Source organism: Camarhynchus parvulus, chromosome 9 (assembly GCF_901933205.1).
Source record: "Camarhynchus parvulus chromosome 9, STF_HiC, whole genome shotgun sequence".
Classification (NCBI taxonomy): domain Eukaryota; kingdom Metazoa; phylum Chordata; class Aves; order Passeriformes; family Thraupidae; genus Camarhynchus; species Camarhynchus parvulus.
Window position 1 is genome coordinate 8,613,820 of NC_044579.1, and position 21,818 is coordinate 8,635,637.

At 45.4% G+C, this 21,818-nt stretch overlaps 1 protein-coding gene across 6 annotated transcripts in view; it reads left to right on the top strand.

Moving 5' to 3' along the window:
* Positions 1-9,187: 9,187 nt before the first annotated feature.
* The window catches only part of ABCC5 (ATP binding cassette subfamily C member 5), a 44,981-nt gene continuing 32,350 nt past the window's right edge, over positions 9,188-21,818 (top strand). For 5 of the 6 annotated variants that reach the window (XM_030954254.1, XM_030954255.1, XM_030954256.1 and 2 more), the window contains exons 1-2: positions 9,188-9,289; positions 10,479-10,653. In XM_030954254.1, the coding sequence (XP_030810114.1) occupies positions 10,525-10,653 (129 nt within the window). In that variant the 5' untranslated portion in view covers positions 9,188-9,289; positions 10,479-10,524. Of the gene's footprint in view, positions 9,290-10,478; positions 10,654-21,818 lie in introns of those variants that run through there. The other variant, XM_030954258.1, reaches the window with a different exon arrangement.

Consider the following 21,818-nt stretch of genomic DNA (forward strand, 5'->3'; position numbering starts at 1 on the left):
TTTTCCCACCCACATGAGGAGCTGCTGTATTTTCAAGTCAGAAGCAGCTGGTGATTGATGGTACATGTGCCTCACTTCAACAAGGAGCTGGGTCTGAATAGTGTATGTTTCTTTAGTTCAAACTGTTCAATCTTTTGTCTTTAAGAGGAAGAGGGGAGGTCCTCATGGGGAGGATCTTCTGCCCAGCAGTGGTTTGAGACCTTGCTCTGCTTTTCATACAGTGACTCTCCTATGCCTCTATCACATGGTTTCCAGCAGTCACACATTTCTTAGGAGGAGGAACTGAGCCACAGTTTGGAGATGTGGTACCGTTGTGGTCACATAACAAGCTGCTGACCAGCCCAAGAATTCACCACTGTCTCCCTGCTCTCACCCTGTAATTGCATTCTGGAGGAGATGATCCTGATGCTTCAAGGGCTTTACATCCCTCAGCTCCCACATGCTGCACTCCCAATCCTGGGGAGAGGGCAGGGGGAGTCTGGAGGCTGGGCTATTTTCTGGTTGTCAGTATTAGGCTGTTTGTTATTCTAAGTGTTGTGGGGTTGTGGGGCTGTGCTTTGAATTAACCAGGCTGCAGGCCCTTGAGCTGCTTCCCACTCCTCAAGCACTGTTCTCATCCCTGCTGGGAGGGTTCCTGTCCTCCCAAGTTGTGATGGAGAGCAGCACACAGCAGCTGGAGTGCTTTGTTTCCAGTTGACCTAAGCCATGATTACACAGGGGACTTTTCCTATTTGTAGCTCAGAACAGCTGGGGGACTGTCCCCGCCTGCAGCACATGGGACGGGCACATGACATGGCTCTGTGTGGCAAAACAAACCTACACCAGACATACGCCTTCCTTTTCAGACATTTCTGCAGCCTCAACAGCCTCTAAGTTTCAGACTAACAAGTATTTCCTTTTGGGGTATCTTCACAGCAGGCTCCACCATGGCTAACCCAGGCTGTTGCCTAGGCTTTGTCCCAAATAGTTTGGTGTCCCACAGTGGCCATCCCCATGGTCCCACTAGCTGAAGCAATGAGAGGAGGTTTGAATGAGTGCCACGGCCACCCAGACTGAGACCCAGCCTCCTTGCACTGTGGCTCTAATCCACAGCTCAGGGGCCAGGAGTCCACCAGGACACAAAAACTCATCCACCCCTCACATGCCAGTCCCACACAACTCCTGTAGGGGCTGGGGTTAGCAATGCTAACAGAGGGGAGCATGGGGCTCCTGAGGAGCCTGGGGCTCTGACAGTAGTGCAGGGTGGCTGTTGGTGCTCAGGCAGCACTTCCTGAGGAAGCAAAAGGAATTAGCTCAGCAAAACAAGAGGTACTCAGGGGAGTTGTCTGAGGAACCCCCAGGAAACCTTGTACTCTTTCTGGGAGGGGAAAGCAGGACACAACTGCCTCTTCTGCTTTCTCCCCCAGCAGCAGAACAGAGCAAGTCTCCCAAGCCCTGACAATTACTCACTACTCCCTGGAGTTCCCATCACCTTGCTTTCTGAACACAGAACTGCCTGCCTTCCCCTGCAACCACAAGCAGGAGTCTCCAAAAACCCCAGCTCTTGCCCCTATTATCCCTGTGGCCAGCCAGGCCAGTCTGGGGCTTGGCCACCCTGAGACCTGGGAGAGCCCAGCCCCAGCTGCAGCAGCGAGGACAGAGCTGTGTTTGACCTGCAGCTTCCCCTTTTTCCCAGTCTTCAGCTGCACAGCGACAATCCCAGAGGCCCAATGCTCTCTGACCTTGGCTGTCCTCATTTGCTTCTAAAACTGGATGATCACACTGGTGAGCTCCAAAATTGGCATCCCAGACGGCCTTTTCTCCACCACGTGGGATTCCAGGCACTGCCAGGGGCTCACAGCATTTTTAATTATTTTTCTTCTTTTTTTGAAGACTTTTTCATTCATGCTGTTTATGCTGTTTCCAATGGGACAGGGTGGCCCTCTCCCTACAGGCTGTTTGCTGTGTGCTTGCTCAGGCTGGCTCATCCTTCCTATGCATCCCAGAGGGACATCTGGGAGAATGGAGGCAAATACAAGCTGGCTGTATTTCCACTATGGAAAAGCCCTGGGGTTTTAGGACACATGAGGAAACAGAGACCTTGACTCCAGCAGTAGTGGCAGACCCTGCAGTACCTTCTCCCCATATGTAATGACCAGCTGAGCTGTCGTCAACAAGCAGAGGATGAGAATAGGTGGTGAGAGAGCTGATGGCACCCAGGAACCGTGTCCTGGGGAAGGAGAGAGCAGCAGAGGAAGGTGTTGGATGTCACTGCTCTGCAGTGTCCCCAAGACCCTTTGCTGGCAGGGTCACATGACAACAAGTAGGAAATGGGAAGGATTTGGGGTAATGGGAGTGAAGACATGGCTAATGGCAATCTCATCATCTGCTGGAAGGTGAAAGAGATGGTGTCTGTCTATGTCTGATTTGCAGCTCATGAACCAGGAGCTGCTCAGAGGAGCTGCATTGTTGTGGGTGCTGGCAGAGAGAGCAGCAGGAGGCAGCACTTTGCACTTTTACACAGACCTGTCACTGCTGCATCCATCCACACATTGTTTTTCCATGGTACATCCTGATGGTGCCCATCCAGCGGGCTCTGCACTGCCACATAAGCAGCCAACCAAAAGAAACCCACATCCCAATACCAGCCAGCCAAGTGACCTTGGGCTGTGCCTGGCTCTGGTCTTTCCATGCAGCTGGAAGCAGTGGCACTTTCACCTCAGTGGACCCCCAGCTTTGTTTCCACAGAAGCAAACGAGGAGTGGACAGAGGGTGCTTTGCCCTGGCAGCAGACTGTGACTGTGTCCCTGGGAGACAGTGGGAAGGTCGTGCTGCACCATGCTCTGGCCACCAGCTCTGGGGTTTGTGCTGTTTAAACCAGTTCTCCCTGCCACAGCCTACGTGTCGCCCCAGCCATGGCTGATTGGCCAACCCAAAAACTGTTCCAGAAAAGCAAACTGAACTGAACACAGCATTCTGATGTGGCTGTTTCCCTTTTCCATGCCCTGGCTTGGGGACAGTCCTGGGCTGCTTTTGGAGGGGGGTTAGAGGAGTATTTCCTTGCATGCCTCAGGCTAACCAAAGCCAATGCTGTACATCTGCAGACTATGGGAAATGAACCAGGGGTCAAGCTGAAAGGACCTAACTCCCAAAGCCAGAGTGGTATAGTTAGAATGCATCCCAGCCCGTTAATGCTCATCCAGACACATCTCCAGCTTCTTTATCACAGCACTGTTTGTCCTTTCCACTAATTTCATCAAATAACCAGCCATACAACACAGTCTGCTGTGCCAGTGAGAGCAGGCAGGCTCCAGCCTGACCCAAGCTGCTGACTGCTACCAATTACTCATTAGCCGTGGGTGTGGTGCGAGGCACAGGAATCACAAAACTTGCTACCCGTGTAGGTCTGCACCAGCTTCTGCTCCCTGGGCAGTGCTTTGCCCTTGAATTGATCTTGTCCTTTGAATTATCAGGTTTATAGAAGAAAAATTGAACAATCAGTCCCGGTATGAACTGCCTTGAACTGGTTTTCTGCACTGGATTACACTTCAGACATTGCAACAGCTTTGAAACCTTCCTGCTTTTCTCTGTAAGAAAAACCATTTCTGAATAAGTTGCTGCTAATTGTGTTGGAAGGGTTTTATTTGTATCCCACTCTCCCAAAACCCAAAGAAAGTAGCATATGAAATAAGATACTTTTTCAGTGCTTTCTCCTCCTGACCTGAATGATGAACTACAAACAAATTTAATCTGTGTGATACAGCCCAGCATTGCACCTTTTACTTCTGCACTTTCACAAGCATAAATGCTGCAGAAAGAGGGCAGGATGATCAAAACCTGAAAAAAGAAAAATAACATCAAGAGATATTTGTTGCAAAAGCATAGCTATTTGTAGAAGCTATTGAGAGCAAGAGTAAAACACTGTTAGCTTGGCTAGGAAGGTTCATCCTCCCACGTGAACTGATGGGAAGGCCATGGGTGGTACTGCTGTAGCCTGGAGTGGTATCTCTGCCTGGATCAGCTTAGGAGCCTCATCCCCTGAAACATAATCACAATGTGAATGCCCACACTGCCAACAGCTTTGCACAAACATCAAGCAAGTACAGTTTGTTTCCAGGAAAGCCAAATGCACAGGTATATTAAGATATTAATGAACTCCTTCTGCTAAAACAGGTCAGGAGGAAAGAGAAAGATTCCTGTTTTCTCTCATTCCAAATACATCATATCCCTCTTGAGAATTTTTCTGAGGAAAGGGTGGGGAAATAATAGCTCTCCACTGTGCTGTGTGAGCTGGCCCTCACTCTCACCAGTTTCTGATCAGCAACACAGATTGTTCAGCACTGAACCAACAGAAAGCACATGAACTTGAATGCCTGGATGAATCATTTGTAGAGCTGTAAGCACAATGAAACTGCAGTAATGAAAAAGCGAGAGCTCAGAGAGTGCCCATTCTGTGAAGTGAGGGATGCCTCTGGTGTTGATTAGGTCTTGAGCATCCCACAAAGTCCTGTGCCTCACATGCCCTGACAACCAGACCAGCTGCATGGACAATGCTGAGTTCCAGGAAATGTTTAGATCATGGCCCTGGGTCTTTAGTGCTTCAAGTGTGCTAGCCCCTCTGCGCAGCTGTGACTGGGATGGGGGAAAGGTTTTGGTACCACATCCATGTAGGGAGGTTATCAGCCCCATGCTGTGTGTTTGGATGGAACCAGGTAGGCATGAATGGTGTATGGCTGGTGTGTGCATAGTCTTGTGGAGAAGTACCCATGTCCAGCAGACAGGGAGGTGCCTGGCACGGCATGGACAGTTGTGTCTATGGACAGTTGTGTCTATGGACAGCTGTGTCTATCCAGGTGTTGCTACAGGCAGCTTGGTGGGCAGTGCTCATGACCCTCTCCAGACCAGTGCAGAGGGATATTTAGGAAGACTGATGCTAGCAGCACTAAATATGTGCAGGGAGTATTTGTGCCTCTAGTTCTTCAATTGCAAGCCATGATCAATCCATTGGATACCATAACTTTGCTTGAATTAAAAGCAATAGTACCCAAATCTTGCTGTAACAATAATGACCTATTGTGCAATGTTATTGATGATTATTAACATCATTGTTTGCAGGAAACTGGACTGTGGTTTTCACGTGACAAACCCAGCCCACTGATGTCCCCAAATTGTTTATTTTCTAGTGAGATTGAAGAGGAGAATGATTGAGCAAGCCACAGCAGTCTGTGACAGCCCTGCTACAAGTACCACGTTGACTTCTGCCTCCCTCCCTGTCTCCACAATGGGATGTTAACTCTGTAGCCTAAGTATGATGGATTAAGAATGACTATCCTCAGTGATCTTGTTGATGATTTTGCTACAAAAAATTTCCTCTGGAACTGTGAAAGTGGATACAAGATACAAAGGAAAATGAATAGCAATGTCTCTTTGCCCTCCAGTTGTTGGCAACATATACCTACCTATGTGGGCAACTTGTTTCAATCTGCCAAGCTGCCCACATGGACTGGTGGCTCATGTGGCCCAGCTGAGACTAAGTTATTACTTTCCAGAAGAGTGATGTGAAGTAGTTGCAGTGCAATGGGAAAATTTTCGGACTGTTCTGGGAGCTCAAAATCCCGAACAGGCTCTGTGTGGGAGGGAGACTAGGACATGATGGACAATAAAAGATTGGCCACTGCACAGGGATAGAGAATCATGAACAAGCTGATAATGCAGTCTCTTCAGACCTCCCTATTTCTGGGCTTGTTACTGTTTGCAGTGCTACAGGCTAAATTTGGTCATGGGACCTCCACTTGAGCTGTCCAATTAATCTGTGAGTTCTGCACTTCATGGCTAAGAGCTCTGATCCGCAAGAGAGTAGAAAACCACTAGCAAGCATAACAACTGTCAGCATGCTCATCAGGAGGGACACACTCAGGAAACTCATGCTGAAAATGCAAGTGTCAGCACCCTGCACCAAGCATTCCAGTGGGGAAGGGTAAGAAGATGATGTCCTCTGCATATGAGGACTGCTCTTCCCCGTGTCCAGATTTGTGTCAAAGGAAGACACCTCCTTCAGCACATAAGAAATTCTCTGCTTCCTAGTCCTGTGTGTAACAGGGTTTTGCATGGCTGGTCTTAATTGCAATGATATGAACCCAAACACTGAGCACTGAGTGCAGCCATGCTCCTTAGGCTCGGATGTCCTGAAATTTTTTTTTTTGTTCAGGGTTCAGGTCAGTTTATTCACCTGGGCAGTACCTGCTCCAGTTCCCCAAAAGGCAGAAGCAGGTCCTCAGGTCCTACAGGAAAGATATAATAGGAGAGACAGATGAACAAAGACCAACACTCCCACAAACTAAACCTTGGTTTTCCTGATCAATCTGGAGATGCTCCATTTTCTGCTCCAGTGGCTCAAATCAGTTTGTTTCAAGCATTGCTTTAGGTTTGTTGATGATGGTTGTTTTGGGGTGGAGGGGAGCAGCTCCTGGACACCTCTAAGAAAACTAATTGTCAGATGTTGCCTCCTCACCCTGGTCTGCAGACCTTGGCTTTGAAGCTGCTGCTGGCTCTTTGGTCTGGCTCTGCTTTTCTTTTGCAGTCAGGTCTGATTACAGCAAATCCCAGATCTTGAATCAGGGCAAGTTTTAATACTGTACAGGCCTTGTTTATGTAACAGCTCCCATCCCTCAGGGATGAATCCAGGACTCGCAGCACTAAAAGCATTAGCTGCTGCCACTGGAGCTAAAGATGTAACTCCTCTGGCTGGTAGCACCAGTACATTTATAGCCTTTAGAACAAACGCTGGAGGAGACTTGTGACACACTAAAAAGTGGGTTATGCCTACTTAAGCATTTCATCCCACCACTGTACTCAAGGAGAACGTACTCGTAGGACCACAGGTGTGAAAACACTCCTGATGCTGCTGCCAGCCCATTGCCCAGAGCTAGTCTGAGTAGAGTGTACACATCATTATTTACCAGCAGTGTTCTACTAGCACTCATGTCCTCCCTTTTACTCTCAGGCCTCCTCCAGCACTGGAGAAATAGAGGATAGAACAAGTATAGGCAGGGCTCTGGCTCCCTTAGCTTAAACAACAGTCTCTGCTCATCTTTCTGAACTCATTTTGTAATGACTTTGGCATAATGGAGGTTTATATTCTTCTTCCTTTACAAGCATGTGATGCAGAGCCTTTGAGCTTCAACATGTCAGCAGCTCAAAAAACAGCCAGCCACCTCCAAAAAGCAGCTCTGTTTTCCTCCACAGCCCAGGGCCCAAAGACATGCTCACACTCAGAACAATTTCAGGTCAGCACCCAAAAATACCCATGATTCACCTTAAAGCTTTAACACAGGTTTATTTTCCCCATCAGTCATTCTTTGTCCTTTCTGTTTATGCTGTTTAACTACACAGCTCGCTATCTGGACATCTACTTACCCCTACATTCCAGAGTGTTTGGTGCAAACAAACATCAGTTTAATGACTGTTCAGGGATTTACTGTAAATTGCCTCCTGGCTTCCGTCCTAAAATCCACATTTTGATGGGACACAGCATTATAAAGCATGAAGTGCACCTTGAGTGTCTTCCCCAACAAAATGCCAGTCCAACCTGAAACCGTGTGATTGTGATTGTGCATGATTCCCCTGTCTGGGGAAGAGATTGCAGAAAAATGCAGCAGTTACATTTGTTCTTGGCTACTGTATCTGGGCAATGTCTGTCTGTCAGTTCCCCTGTCCTAAACTGTTAAAAGCCCTTGCAATAGAGCTGATTCTCATTTTTTCCAGAAATAGAGATCTGCAGGGTGTGTGACCATGTGTGTCAGGGAGCTCTATAGGGATTCTTTGGTACCTTAAGGCTGTCCTTCTTACTTGCACAGTGACACCTTTTACCTTTACCTCTGGCTTGGGGGCTTGGAGGGAATATTCTGGTCCACCTTTATTTCCAGATTCCCATCTCCCTCGTTTACCTGAGTTCATTTCAGCATTTCTATCAAATTGACTCTCACAAACATTCCTGACAGGAGAGCAAGGACTGCGGTGCAAACAGGCACTCGTTACATAAACCACTTAAATGAGACATCAGCCAAATCTGGCTGGTGGAAGGAGGATGTCAGCTGAGGACAGGGTATTTAAACGCAGCAGGGGAGAAGCTACAGCTCAGGGTTTGTTAAGGATATTTACAGCCCTTTGTGAGAGGAAGCGCGGCTGTGTCCATCTCTGTGTCCATCTCCTTCAGTGACTCCCCTGAGGCGGGGGCTGGACACCCTGTGTCACTCTTTAGGGCAAGCAGGGCTGCTGGCCCTCAGCCACCACCCCACAGGGACACAGCCGCAGCCTCCATCCCTTTCAGCCACCAAAGCTTGGCTGCGAAAGCCCTGGGACAAGTTCCCCGTCCCTTTAGGTGGTCTGAGGGAGCTGGAAGGGCACAGCTGGGGCTTGGCAAGGGAGTCGTGCCCGGCTCCTTGGGGAGCGCGTCGTAGGCCTGCGGCAGCGGCTGCCGGGCACGGCCGCTGCGCACAGGAGCCGCTGCTGACCGCGGCCCCGGCCAAGGTTAAGCCCCAGATAAGGGCACGGAGCACTTTCCCCGGCCGAGGGGCTGTAGATAACCGGCAGTGACAGGCTGCGGGCCGGCCGGGAGGGGCGGACACCGAGGCCGCAGCCGCTGCTGTGTCCGCCACACCGGGCAGCGCCCTGCGGCACCCCCGCTGCCGGGAGGGAACCGAGACACCGCTCGCCCTCTCCAGCACCGAGCCAGCCCTTCGGCTCTGCGTGCGGTGTCCGAACAGAGCAGACCCCGATTCCTCCCACCGGCACTGGCTCGGTGGAAGGACCCGTCCTTCCCGCACTGCACGGTACCGCCCGGTACGGCACGGTTCAGCACGGTACTGCGTTGCGCTGCGTTGCATTACACTACACTGCACTGCATTGCATTGCGCTGCCGCCCTCCCGAGCGGCGAGGAGCGGCGAGGCACGGTGCCCCGGTGCGCCCTCCCCGCCGCAGGGCCGCCCCAGCGGGCGGCGAACGTTCCAGACCCCCCACGCTGCGGCAGCGGCGGCGGGACGGGGCTGGGCGGGGCGCGGCGGGACGGAGGCGCGGCCAAACGGAGCTGGCCCGCGCGGGGCCTTGAGGGAAATGTAGTTCACTATCAGGAGCAAGTGAGTGCCTAGATCGGAGAAGTGGACTACATCTCCCGTGGGGCACCAGGAAGGAGTGGCCGCCGCAGCGCCCGCCCGCAGGCGCAGTGGGGACGCCGGAACCGCTATAAGCGGCGTTGTTTGGGTTCGCGGCCGCGGAGTGGAGAAGCTGCGGCGGGGCCGTCGGCGGGCGGAGGTGAGTGCGGCTGGTACTGGCAACGGGTGAGCCTTGGTGTGGTGAGGAGGCGGCTTTGCTGTACCCTCTCCTGTTGGGAGCCCGGCCGAGTAGCCCCCTCACCTCGCCCCCGGTGGAGGGGCTGCGCGGTGCCCTCTCCCGCCGCGCTCTGTCCCGCTCAGCTGCAGCCGGGCGCACCTGTCCCTGGGCGGGGCGGCTCCCGTGCTTACGGCAGTGCGGCGCAGACACGGGGGGCCGGGAAAGAGCGGAGGGGCGCTCCCCCCGGGCTGCTGGGGGTATCCGGCCGGGGGGGCTGTCCCGCATCCCCGCCGCGGGCGGGGCGCGGAGCCCGCGGGTGCAGCATCCCCGCCCCGCGGTGCTCTTGGCGGCGATGCTGCAGCGGCGGAGCCCAGGCAGCCCCGCGCAGCCCGGCAGAGCCGCTGGTGCAGTCTGACCAGCGTAGCGCAGCCAGGCGTCTCCCATCGCCTTAGTTGCAGGCGGGTGGCAGAATGCGATAAAACTGAGTTATAAAACAGGGTCTCGCAGAGGGGAGTGATTTTTGTCTTCCAGACTCTGGTTCTCCTTCTGACCTTTTAGTGCAGTTTGATAGACTGGGTGGAAACCTGCAGCACTGAAGGTGTGACTCATTCCTGTGTATGTCTGCACTTAATTATAGCTCAAGCCTATGGAGTAAGTGAGCAATGCTATAGAGAAAAGACACCGTTTTCTCCCGAGTGTTTCTACTGACTAATGTTATCAAGTGATCTCTCCAGAGAGATTGTTTTTGCAAAACTTTGTACCAATAAATTATTGTATATATGCAATTTCAAACTCTTTACAAAAGACTTTGGGGATTTGGTCTTCGCAGGCAAGTTTCTCACGGTTTCAGCTAAATGCTGTAGCTATTGCTTTAGTCTGTCAGATTGCATAATTGTATTTCAGAGATCTAAGGGAGGAACTATGACAGCACTCTAGTGCATTGAGGATCATTGTACTATTTGATTACCTCAGGGTATGTTTAAACTAGTTCATGAGAAGTTAGTCTTGCATGGACTTTGAAAGCCATGTTATTACGGCGCTGTTCTAATATAACTCATTTGCTGTTGTGTATTGATTTTGATTCTGAAGATTAACTTTAAAAATAGGTGACTAAAAGTAACTGGTGTTTTGGGCACGGCACATAATGAGGGGGAATTTAATTATTTTTCAGATACTTGAGGTGAAAGTACACGTGTAAACCCTGGCGTTTACAGAAGATGAAAGACATCGACATAGGAAAAGAGTACATTATACCCAGTCCTGGGTATAGGAGTGTGAGGGAGAGAGCTGACTCGGTGCAGCATGAAGAGCAGGAAGAGCCTAATTTTCAGCATTCTAAACTTAAGGTCAGTTTCTTTTTCATTGTTTATTTTGCAGTCTTTATGTTTATTAAATTACATGCAGCAGCCTTTTTGCTGTGCCAGCTGTATATAGATTTGCTGCATTGAAGGTCAATAATGAGTATTGCCTATTGTGTGGAAGAGGTCATTCCAAAGGGTGCTGTAGCTATTTTGATAACAGGTCTTAACACTTACTAAGCATTTTTTGCTTTTAAATATGGCTTTTCAGTACCATTTGAGCAAAACTTTTTTCTAGTATTCAGCTATTGATGTGAATAAAGGAAATTTTTTAAACCTTTGTGTTTTAGAGAATCATTACAACCAAGGAAAATCAGTGAAGCACTCGGCACAAATCATGCACCATTCAGTGTTGGCAGCTGAAAAAACTCTTAATCATGCCATGGTTGTTTCAAGGATTAATTTTCTAAAACAGATGTCTAGCTTGCTCTAGTAGCTTGACTTTTTTACTTTTCCCCTCAGATGAAAGTAATTATTACTGAAAACTTTCTTGAACATCAGTGTATTTAACATGGTGAGGTATCATCATAATTCTAGTTTATTTTGAGAGCTGGGTCTTGAAATAACCACTGGCTTGGAGCTAGCCTGTCATTGTTCAGAGCTTCTAATTTTTAAAGCTTGTTTTCACTGGGAAGAGTGCATATACTACCAAGTACTATAAGGAAAAAAGGCTCAGAGAAATGGAAACACCCATGCTGATGAAAGATATGGCCAGAAACTAATAACGTCTGCCAGCTGAAGAAGTTTAAAGATATTCCAGTGCTAGCATTCAGAGCAGCTAATATTTTCTTGCATATCCTGTTCTTGACCTTTTCTGAAATACTCCAAGGACGGATATATATGTGTACACACTGTAGATTTTTCTCAAGACAAACAAATAAAGTTAATAGTGCTTCTGTCTGATTTTCACAATGATGAGTTCCTTGCAGGTGTGCTGCTGGTCATTCCACATAGATTGGCTGTGAGAGGGTTGGAAATAGGCGAACTTGCCATATTTGTACGGAGGAATTGTGAAGACCTCTAAAGAGACTTAATCTTTGCTGTGTTACAGTAGCTGCTGAGATACTCTGTATTTCAGCTTCCCTTGTTTCAGTGGGTTTGAGGGTTTCCCAGGGCTGCACTGCTGACTGGGATTGGAGAGCTGAGCTCTGCAGCAGCTGAGTGCAGCCTGCAGGCCCTGCAGCTCCGGTGTCCCCACAGGCTCTATGACTCAGCAAGTGCTGCTGCCGTGTTCAGCAAGGTGGAGTCTGATTGCATTACAGCAGGCACTGGTGCACAGCCGAGCCCTCGAGGCACGGTGTGGGTTTTTATGGCTTTTGCCATGTTGATGTCATGGGCTTGCCACCCACCCTGCCCTGTCCAGTAGCAAATCTGCTCTGTCAAATTGTTGGTGACAACAGTGATGCCATTGGTGGGCAGCTCTGTTTCCTGACCAGTGGCAGTGGAGTTCAGCAGTAATCATTGCATGTTATCTCTCCCTTTTAGTCTGCATCATCTAATCAGGATTAACTTTTAAAGGAAACAATCTTTACCTTACCTGTACATTTTTAATTAAAGGAAATCATGAAACCAGCATATTTGTGGGTACTTTTATTTTTTTTTATTCTTTTTTTTTATTTTTTTATTTTGTGGAGACAGAAAGTAAGCCAAATCCTGCATGTCTGTACAGCCTGGCATGAAAATCTCTAACTCTGAGGCAGCTTCAGGTCAGCTTAACTTGGTTGCTGCTCTTTTTTACCCTTCTACCCATACCATTTGATATGCTGCCTATGACTACAGGGTAGTACACACAGATAATTGGTTGCAAAACAGGGGTTCTGTAAACTTGTGATTACTGATGTAAGAGAAAGACTTACCCAAGCTCATACACTGAACTTTATCTTGTTCTCTTTGAGTAGAAGAATGAACTGAACTTGCTTTGCTAATGGCATCTTCTGGTTCTGATAGGATTCCCACTTTACTTGGTAGTTATCTTGTTCAGTATGCCAAGGTTGTGTTAACTTCTAGCTCAGACATTGGTACCATTTTTGTTTTGCTAGCCTTGCAGCTCGGGTGTATATAGTCCACAGACACAAAACAGCTCTGAATTTGTTGCTACATGTCAGTGAGATTAAATCCTGCTTGCTTGCAGAATACTAAGGTTAAGTAAAAGGAGAGGTATTCATAACACCTTATCTAAGGTAGGCATTCATGTTTATGTACCAAGTTTTTCCCTTTCTAGTTGAAACAAGCTCTGGTTCAGCAGCATACTTGGCTTAGGGAAGAGCAAAGACTCCCCTTTCATAAGGCTGAGCTTTGTCTGTTTGGTTAAGCACTTTCCCTCTGCATGTAAGGAAATGGTAGAAGCTGTGAAGAAAGTGGTGTTTCAAGGGAAGAGAAGGAACTCTGTCCTTTGCTATTGTATCTTTTATGGAACCTGGATTGGGTTAGATGCCTAAACTGACTTGGCACAGCTGGTGGCAGAACACAACAGAGGGCTGATGTGATGAGGAAGAGTAGGACCACAGCAGTTCAGATAGAGGGATAAGCTGTGGTGGAACTCTGTCACTTGGACAATAGAGTCCACTGTACCATCAGTAGAGATGTTGTGATTCTCAAATTTCTTGTAGAAAATCTGGCTCAGGGTTTGAATTGGGTTGACCAGAAAATGACTAAGCTGTAAGCATGGTCTGTATTGCCAGGAACAAGCTGCAAGCAGATGTAGGCTGTTATTTCACCACTAACTTCAGATCTTTGTGGAATGCAAGTTTAAGACTGTTTTGCAGCAGACTTTCACTGCATGAGGTGGCTTTCTTGCTAACATGGTGCACCCTTATAGGGTAAGGTTGAGTTCTCTGTGCTCTGGGGACAGTAGTCAGGGGCCACTGGTTCATGGCCAGTGGTGATGACTGCTTCTGGCAGGGCTACAAGTACATTTGGCTGATCAATAATATGACTCATTGGGGTTTTTTGTTGCCTATATTGCTGCATTTTCTGTATCCTTCTTAACTTGAAGCAGACAAGTCTAGTTGATTTTCTGATCATGATCTTTATAGGTGAAAGACCTGTTTTACCATTGAGCCAAGGTCCCAGTGCTTTTTTGTGTGTCTCTTCTTTGCATTGCAAAAGGTTATATTCAGCTTTCCATTTTCTGTCCTGAAACCTCCATTCTTGTGTTTATTTCCAGCTGAAAGGATGCTGTTTCAAACTACCACAAGTGTGTTCATGACAATAGTGAAAAAGAACTTGCAATTCTTTCCTTGGAAGCTTAAATGCTGCTTGGTCACAGCTTGAAAGATCACATCTCTGAAAGACAGGAGCTTTTCAAACAGGCTTCCTGGAATCATAATTGAAATAATTCTGCAATATAAGTAGGACTAATCCAACGTTTCCTGGTACTTAATGGGAATGTTGCTATAGAAATATGGACCTTTGAAATAGGCACTTTGGGACTGAAATCCAAGAAAAAATTTATTCAGCTTGTGAATACATATATTCACCTCATGAATAAGTGTCTGCAGTGTGTTCTGATAACAATTGATTTTTAAGTCTTTGGAGACCTTAATGTAGCTTACAAAAGAGTCTTAACTACATGTTCCCCCTGCATAGTACCATACTAATTGGGCTTATTGTTTGTGGGGACATGCCTCTGCTGGAGAACTTGTAGGTGCACTTACTGCCTTGCACTACAGTGAGTGGTCTTCATCTATAAAAGCTGTTACATGACCAGTGAGTAATAATTAAAGAATGTTTTGAAATATTGATTTGTACTTACACCTTTAGGACTTTCTGTTCTCAGAATGTACCTGTGCCCTTCAACTTGCAGCTGAAGTAATTGTATGTAGTTTTTCTCATGGAAGCAGTGTATTCTGGGGAGGACAGACCCCACTGTCCATGAAATATGCTATAAAATGACAGATGAGGAAGAGAAATAATTTATTTTTGAAATGCTTTTGGAATAGGCTTGTCTCAAATGTAGATTTTGTTTATTTGATGGAATAGCAGGCAATGAATTTAGCTTTCCTACCCCATTACAGTTACAAAAAGAGGAGGATATGAGAACAAGCTGCTTCTATGATATACAGAGCTTATGAGAACTCAGTTCTTGGAATTCAACTTCCCATGTTAACAATGCTACAGCACTTATTTACAAATTGTACTCCAAGCTGTAGTTGGTTCTGGCTGGAATGTACTGTTCAGGATCAAGTTCTTGCTGCTGAAGGATAATGACTGCATCTGTGATGAATCTCAAGTGCAAACTGCTGTGTTTCAAGACACCAGCCAGGGGAACTGTAGAGATCACTTCAAACATGCAGGAAATGTGTTGCTAACTTTAGCTATCAGAAGCCCTACTAATATTCCTGTCCTTACCTTGATCTCTTGTTTTTCAGGTTTGTTTCTGACATCTTTTGCCCAAGACAACAGGGAATGTGATCAGAACTTGTTGGAACTGATGTAAATCCTTCAAGCACTGATAGCTTTGAAGTGATTTATCACTGAGTATTTAAATAGATCAATTCTGCCTTAACCTCTCTGAAGCATCTGAGTGTCTGAGTCAACTGAACAACAGGTTAAAAATAGGGGTGTGAGTGTAGCCTGGGTACTTCTGCCTGTGCCCTCCATGCTTAGAGCAGTCCTAGACAGCTTAACTATAAACTGTTACTTGTAGCTGAAGCTGCTAGATGTGTCTACATTTTTCCAGATGATTGCATATTTTCATAAGCAAGTAAACATTTTTTACTTTTTCAAGTCAAATGAAATCAAAATTTTAAAATCTTGTTTTTTGCAGCAGTTCTATTATTTTTGAGAACTTTGAACACAATCAGACTAGGTGCAGAAGCAAACATTGGTGGTGCTTTCTAAAGATGCATTAATTCCATGATATCCCAAACAACTGAACTTATTGGTTACAATAATATTTTGTTGTTTTACCATTGAAATTCTACTAGTAAAGCAGTCACTGACACAGTAATCACAGAATCAAGTGATTCTGTTAAGGATCACTTGATAGAAGATCCTAGAATTTTTTGGTGTATGCTTTAGGATGACCCTCTAACCACACTGAAGAAGGGGTATCTCTACCTTGTCCTTCATGCCTAGATGCACATATCACCATCTGAAAAAGGAACATATCCAAAGCCAGTCATGTATCAAAAGCTTATCTGACACTTGGAGAGGGGTTTATGGTATCAGAGAAGCCTTCTGCTTAACCGCAGGAACAGAAAGGTGAGGTCTGTGACTGGGCAGAGACATTTTCTAGAGGAACACTGATATTCTGGATAATTCACAGCTTCCATTGGAACTTGACTGCCTTTGTGCACAGCCATCTTCTTTCCAAGCCTTAGCCACATCATAAAACCTCAGCTCTGACCACATGCTGGTATTGTCTTTGACTACTGTAGATTGCTGTTCCTTTGTTCAGAGCAGATTTTTAAATCAGCCTGCTCATGACCAGAAGTGTGTAAGGAGTAGATTAGCTATCAGTGAAGGAAATCTTGCAGTGTCTTTTCCATTGTGGTGTTCTATATTAGTGCTGCAGACATTCTGCTCTATGGCTGTTTCAGAAACTCAGTGTACAGCTATAAAGCGTTTCCAGAAATATTCACTGCATCTATCCCAAACTATTGGGGAACTCAGCTTGGAGCAACTTATGGGGGGGTTCTGATGTCTTGGGACACTGAGATGGTTATTAGTTTTTGAAAATTTGTATCCTAGTGATAAGGAATAGTCAGTCAGTTGTGCTCTGAACCACAGACGGCAAACAAGCTGTTCCACAAACAAAATCTGTGTTTCAGTTGTTTTTGAGGATGAAGGTTAATGAATTTCAAAGTCAACATGTTTAGAGCCCTGAGATGTTTGAGTCTCCTAGTTTACTGTTTGCTTTTGGAAGCATGTGTTGGAAGGTGAGTTCAAGACAAGATTGTTGTATTAGGCTTGATAAATGCTGTGGTGTCAAGGCTTCTGCTGTCACTGGTTGGTGATTCCACTCAATAGGAGTTGATGTTCAAAGCCTCCCTGGATACTCCAAGTGTTGTACAAAATTCTCCTGTGTAGCTTCTATTGTGACCTGGCTTAGGCATGGCGTGAATAAAGATTGTTACTGAAGAACACCCCCAGCATATGGCAGGGTGTTGGGATGGTTCAGGAGAGCAGGGCTTACCTGAGCAAGGCGGGAGCCAAATTCTCAGCCTGTGCTGTGCTAGGTTGATCTGCTTAGTGGGGAGTTGGTTTCCCATCTTTGTAGGCAGACATGTGGGGTGCCAATTCTAAAGCTGGTTATTAACAATTCCACAGGAGTCTGCTGCCACTGTGCATGAGCTATGTAGCTCCAGTGCTGGATGATCAATGTACAGCCTTAGTTTTGAATCCCGGAACCTTTGCTTACAAGATCATGAATACTGGTTTTAATGCAAAAGAAAAGACAGGAATTCATGGATACCACAAGCCTAAGCACGTGCACAGCTGCTTATCAGGTGCATTCATAGCAGCTACAGTTGCAAAATCCTAAAACAAACACTTCATGCCAAACTCTGTATTTCTTGGATTGCAGGAATAAATGGATTTGTTAGGAAAGAGTTGAGAACATCTCACCTCAAAGCTGATGCTGGCCAGAATTCAAGGGCAAGGTAAAATAAGAAATATTTCTGTAAGAAGCTGATATACCCGTCCTCACCAAGGACTTTCTGTGCCTCAAGTGAAAGTGTTCAATATATGTGACTAAAATACTCAGCCTTACCGCATGTACATAGCCTGACCTTGTTTGGCTACAGAGCCTTGAAATCAATACCAAGCACTATTGGGAAACTTCTGCTTTAGTCTGAGGATGCATAAACTCAGGCTAGCTTTGAAACCATGACTCCCGTGTTAATACAACTTCTGCTGATCCTGGCCCAGAAAAGTAACAATGGATCTGGTGTAATCAAGTCACATGTAACTGTTGAAGTGGACTCCAAGCTTTCCTATCTCTGAACTGTTGTGGTAAATCAGAATATGTTTCTCAACAGTTAATTTGTATCTTTTAAGAGAAATATGGCAGAGCTGTACTTATTCCTGCATTTGGCTATGTGTTTGGTGCTGTGAAGAGCTGTTCTTTCAGGTAGCAGAAGCTGGGAAGGCAACAGAGACATGAAGTTTTATTTATACCCATTTTTCAGGAGGTTGAAGAAAATGGAGTCTCTGACTTCTTGATCTGATTCTTTTATGGAAATTGTAACCATAATTTCTAAGCATCTGATGCTGTCTGATGGTCTCACCTTGGTGCTGTGTGAATGCAGCTGTGCTGTCTGTACTTGGCAGTCAATGTGTGCAGGTGCCTAAAGGATCAGTGCCTCCTTCCTGACACCTGCTGTCTCTGATCTAGCCCAGTGCCTGCTCCTTGTTGCCCCAGCATCAGGGAGACAGCTGGTATGGGTGGATGATACACCAAACTAGTCTTAAATAGACTCACGTTTTAATCAGGCAGGGTATTATAAAGTATCCTAGCTACAGAGAAGGCTGGGAGCCTAATGCTGCAAATCCCCTTGTTAATATTTTTATAGATTGTGTGCTGCATCAAATCCAGTGAAAGGAGAAGAGAATTGTCTTAGTAGACCATAAAGTTCATAGTGCACTTGCTGCCTTCACCAAGCAGCTGCAGACTTGACAATGTTTGGACCTGCAAACCTATTTGATTTTCAGATGCTCTGGGGTTTGATGACTTGCAGTCTGGACAATGCTTTAGGGGTTGCCTGTGCTACCTGCAGAAGCAGTGTATATTCCCCTTACTCCTTTCTGGAGGTATTCTTGGACCCAGAGGAGTTTCTGGGAAGAATGTAATTACAACTTCAGAGGATCTTTTCCTAGACTCTTGTTTTATTTTAGTTGCGCTTAAGCTAAATGGAACAGTTGGTTCTTTTCTTCCCTTCCCCACTCCATACAAGCTAATCACTAATCTTATTTTGTAACACCAATCTTTTAATGAAGTCTTAAATATTTTTAAATTGCTCTTCATCCTGGAGTTGTAATATGGCAAATGCTTTAAGCTCTGAGCAGAGCTGGTGATGATAGAATTATTTCTCATCACATGCCCACCTAGTTCTGAGCTCTGCTGTTCTGGTCTCTAGGTTTCCCATTTGTCTCTCCTTGCTGGGAACTTTAAAGGAAGCCTGCTGAGCTCTGGCTGCTAAATGCAAGAGGTGGGAGTTCTGTTCTGCAGTGTTGCCAGCTCAGAGACCTTTACAACTTAAACAATTTTAACTTTGTAATAATAAGTCAACCACATTAGCTTTAGTATTCTATGTTAGCTGTAAGGATTAGTAAAAAAGTAGTTACAGATCTGTTCTAGTTTCCTGTCAGCTGCTGGTAGGACCAGAAGAAGATGCAGCTTCTTCCCTGCTGTGATCTGAGCCCTGGAAGATGTTCTGCCTTAGGGAAGAAGGGGCAAAGCTGTTTGATGGGTTTTGGGTTGTATGCACACATCAGATTCTTTCTCTGCAAGATGAGTAAGGGATGGAAAAATCTGTTTTGCTTTGCCTCCAGTCTTGTCTGGCTTTGCAGTTGTGTGATGTTACAGTTGTCAAACCAATAATTGCTACCTTCTCTTAAATAGGAGATTGTTATAGGACTGTGTGAAAGGCTAGAATTTCTCTGGGTGGCTTTTTCCTTCCCACCTACATGACAGCTGCTTCCTTTTTCTTTACCTGCTCCCATCCTCAGATGCCCATGTTGCCTGCCTAGCACATTTTCAGAAGTGTGCAAGTTCACATATTTGAGTTTGCTTGTCTTTTTGAGTAAGTTTCCTCATGCCATTCTTGCTTCCTATGGAACTTCTGACATCATGTGTATATGACTGCTTTGTAGCTTGGCTCCTAAATTTCCTGCATTTTCATGACCTTGGATTGTAGATTTGCTCTGTCTGTCTCTAATTTAATGAGCAAATAGTTTCCCCTTGCCCCTAAACCACTCATTTTCCTCATATCACTCAGGCTTTCTGTCATATGCCTTGAGCCAGCCATGTAATCTTTCTGACTCTCTCATTACCTTGTGTGCTTACCATTGCTATGACCAATTCCTTGACAAGGAATTCATGCCAACAGGTGCTTGTATGGTTTTGTTGTTTTCCTAAGCTGTAGAAAGTCAGATGGGGCAGGTGTGCTCTGTGGTGGCAGCACCAACTGGGCTTCTCTTTCTCTGCCCCTCTGTGACCCACCCATGAAGGAAGGTCATGTGTGCAATAGTGCTTCCTTGGAGCTCACCCCACTCTTGGGAATTGCCCCAAGATTAGAAGTTTAACTGTTTTATCAATCTGTTAATTCTTATAGTGATCTCTTGAATTGTATCAGCCTGTATTCAGGTGTGTCAGAGCTTCATGGCCTGTGGAGTGCAGAACTATTATGCGCTGTTAGGAGATACCCATGGGTGCAGAAAATTTATTTGGCATTCACCAGCTATTAATAAGATGCTGGATCAATGATTGTTCTTGCCCTCTGTCATGTGTTTAGTAAGCCATGATATGTTTATCCTATGTGAGTTTATTTCTCCAGTGTTTAGTCCATTTATGCATTTGAACCTTACAGTATCCTATGATAGAGACTTCTAAATATAAGTGTACCTTGTTCTTTTGTTGTAAGAACAGTTGGTGGTCACTCTCTAGTTCTTCAGGCTTTATGTACCTCTCAAATACCTGTACCTTTACTCCTTTTATCTATCCAGCTGAAAAATCTTAAGTTTATGCTATTCCAAGCCCCATTGTTATTACTGCTCAAGGAAAGTAAGTTTAAGTATAATACACTTTTTGAACTGAAGTGACAAGGGGCATAGTCTGGTGTTCAAAAAGGATGCAAACCCTAGGGTTTTATAAGTGTTATGGTAATGTTTTCTGCTTTATCCTTTGTGTCTTTTGTAATAATTCTTCATTTTTTTTGACCTTTTGTTGGTGCTGAGTAGTCATCTGCTGTTTCTCAATACATGTCTGATTGAATCTTCCTCTTTCAGCTAGCAATATCTGATTTAGACTTGGTTTGTTTCTGTGAGCATTTCTTTGGAGTTATCAGTACCATGTTATATCACTCATTTAATTGCTTGTTTTGGCATATTAATAAGTCGATGAATTAGGAAAAGTGCATTTTAATTTATTTTTCATGTTTATTAGACATTTATTTCGATAGCAAAGCTGGAGCCTGTTGTAGCACATTAGTAATGACTCAAGGCATTGGTTTCCAAGAAAACTGTGCACACATGCAGGCAATCAGAAAACCTAATCAGAAACCTAAATTAAGTGTTGGGGTTGTTTTGAGTTTTTTTACTTCAGTCTTTTGTTCCTGAAGTGCATTGTAGAACAACTTAGGAGCCTCACTTCTTCCTGATAAACTCTGCTTTGAGGATTTTTTAATCTTTAGAGAACTACACAGAACTGTGGATTTGTTCTTAAATCTTGAAGTGATGTGATTGTTTGGCATTTGTTTGATTGTCAAATTCCCACATGTAAGACTATCTCACCAAGATGGAGATGAGCAGTGCTCTCGGTGAGGGGTTTGTGCTTGTATTTGTCTCTATGGCAAGGCATTATAAAGGCAGTGCCCTTGTCTTTATCAATGCAGCTTTTCCACATTTGCTGAGAGAACTCCTGAGCAGCTCTGAAGAGTTTAATTATTTTTCACAGTGATTGTTTATGAATATTATCTTTGGACTGCCTAAACCCCTTGCAATTGTGCTTACTTATTAAAAAGCTATTCTTGTTTCTAAGTGGGTGAATCTATTTTTATGCTCATCAACATAGTGTTTTCTGTTTTGGAAGATTTTTTTTTACTCATAGGCACTTTTTTGGTATGCTCTGAAAAGCAATGTTTATACGACTAGTTTATGGCATCACTTAGAAACAAGTGTGTTATCAGCAACAAGATGTTTGGGCAGATCTGCCCTGGGCCTCTTGTGGGGGTAACGCAATAAACCAGTCAAAAATTCCTCTGTTGTATCCAGAAAAGAGGTGGTGCAGAACTCTTCCCTGCTACTGACTCCTTTGGGATGTTTATGGCAGGTCCCTTATTAATGTTGATTTGCATAGGTTTAGTAAGTCAGTGTTGTTTTAGTGAGTCAGTAATTTAATATAAATTGAGTGAGAATTCTTTTAATTCAGATTTCAAGTACTGTGTATTTTGAGTCACTCCATGTGTCATAAGGTTTTAATGTTCTTTTGT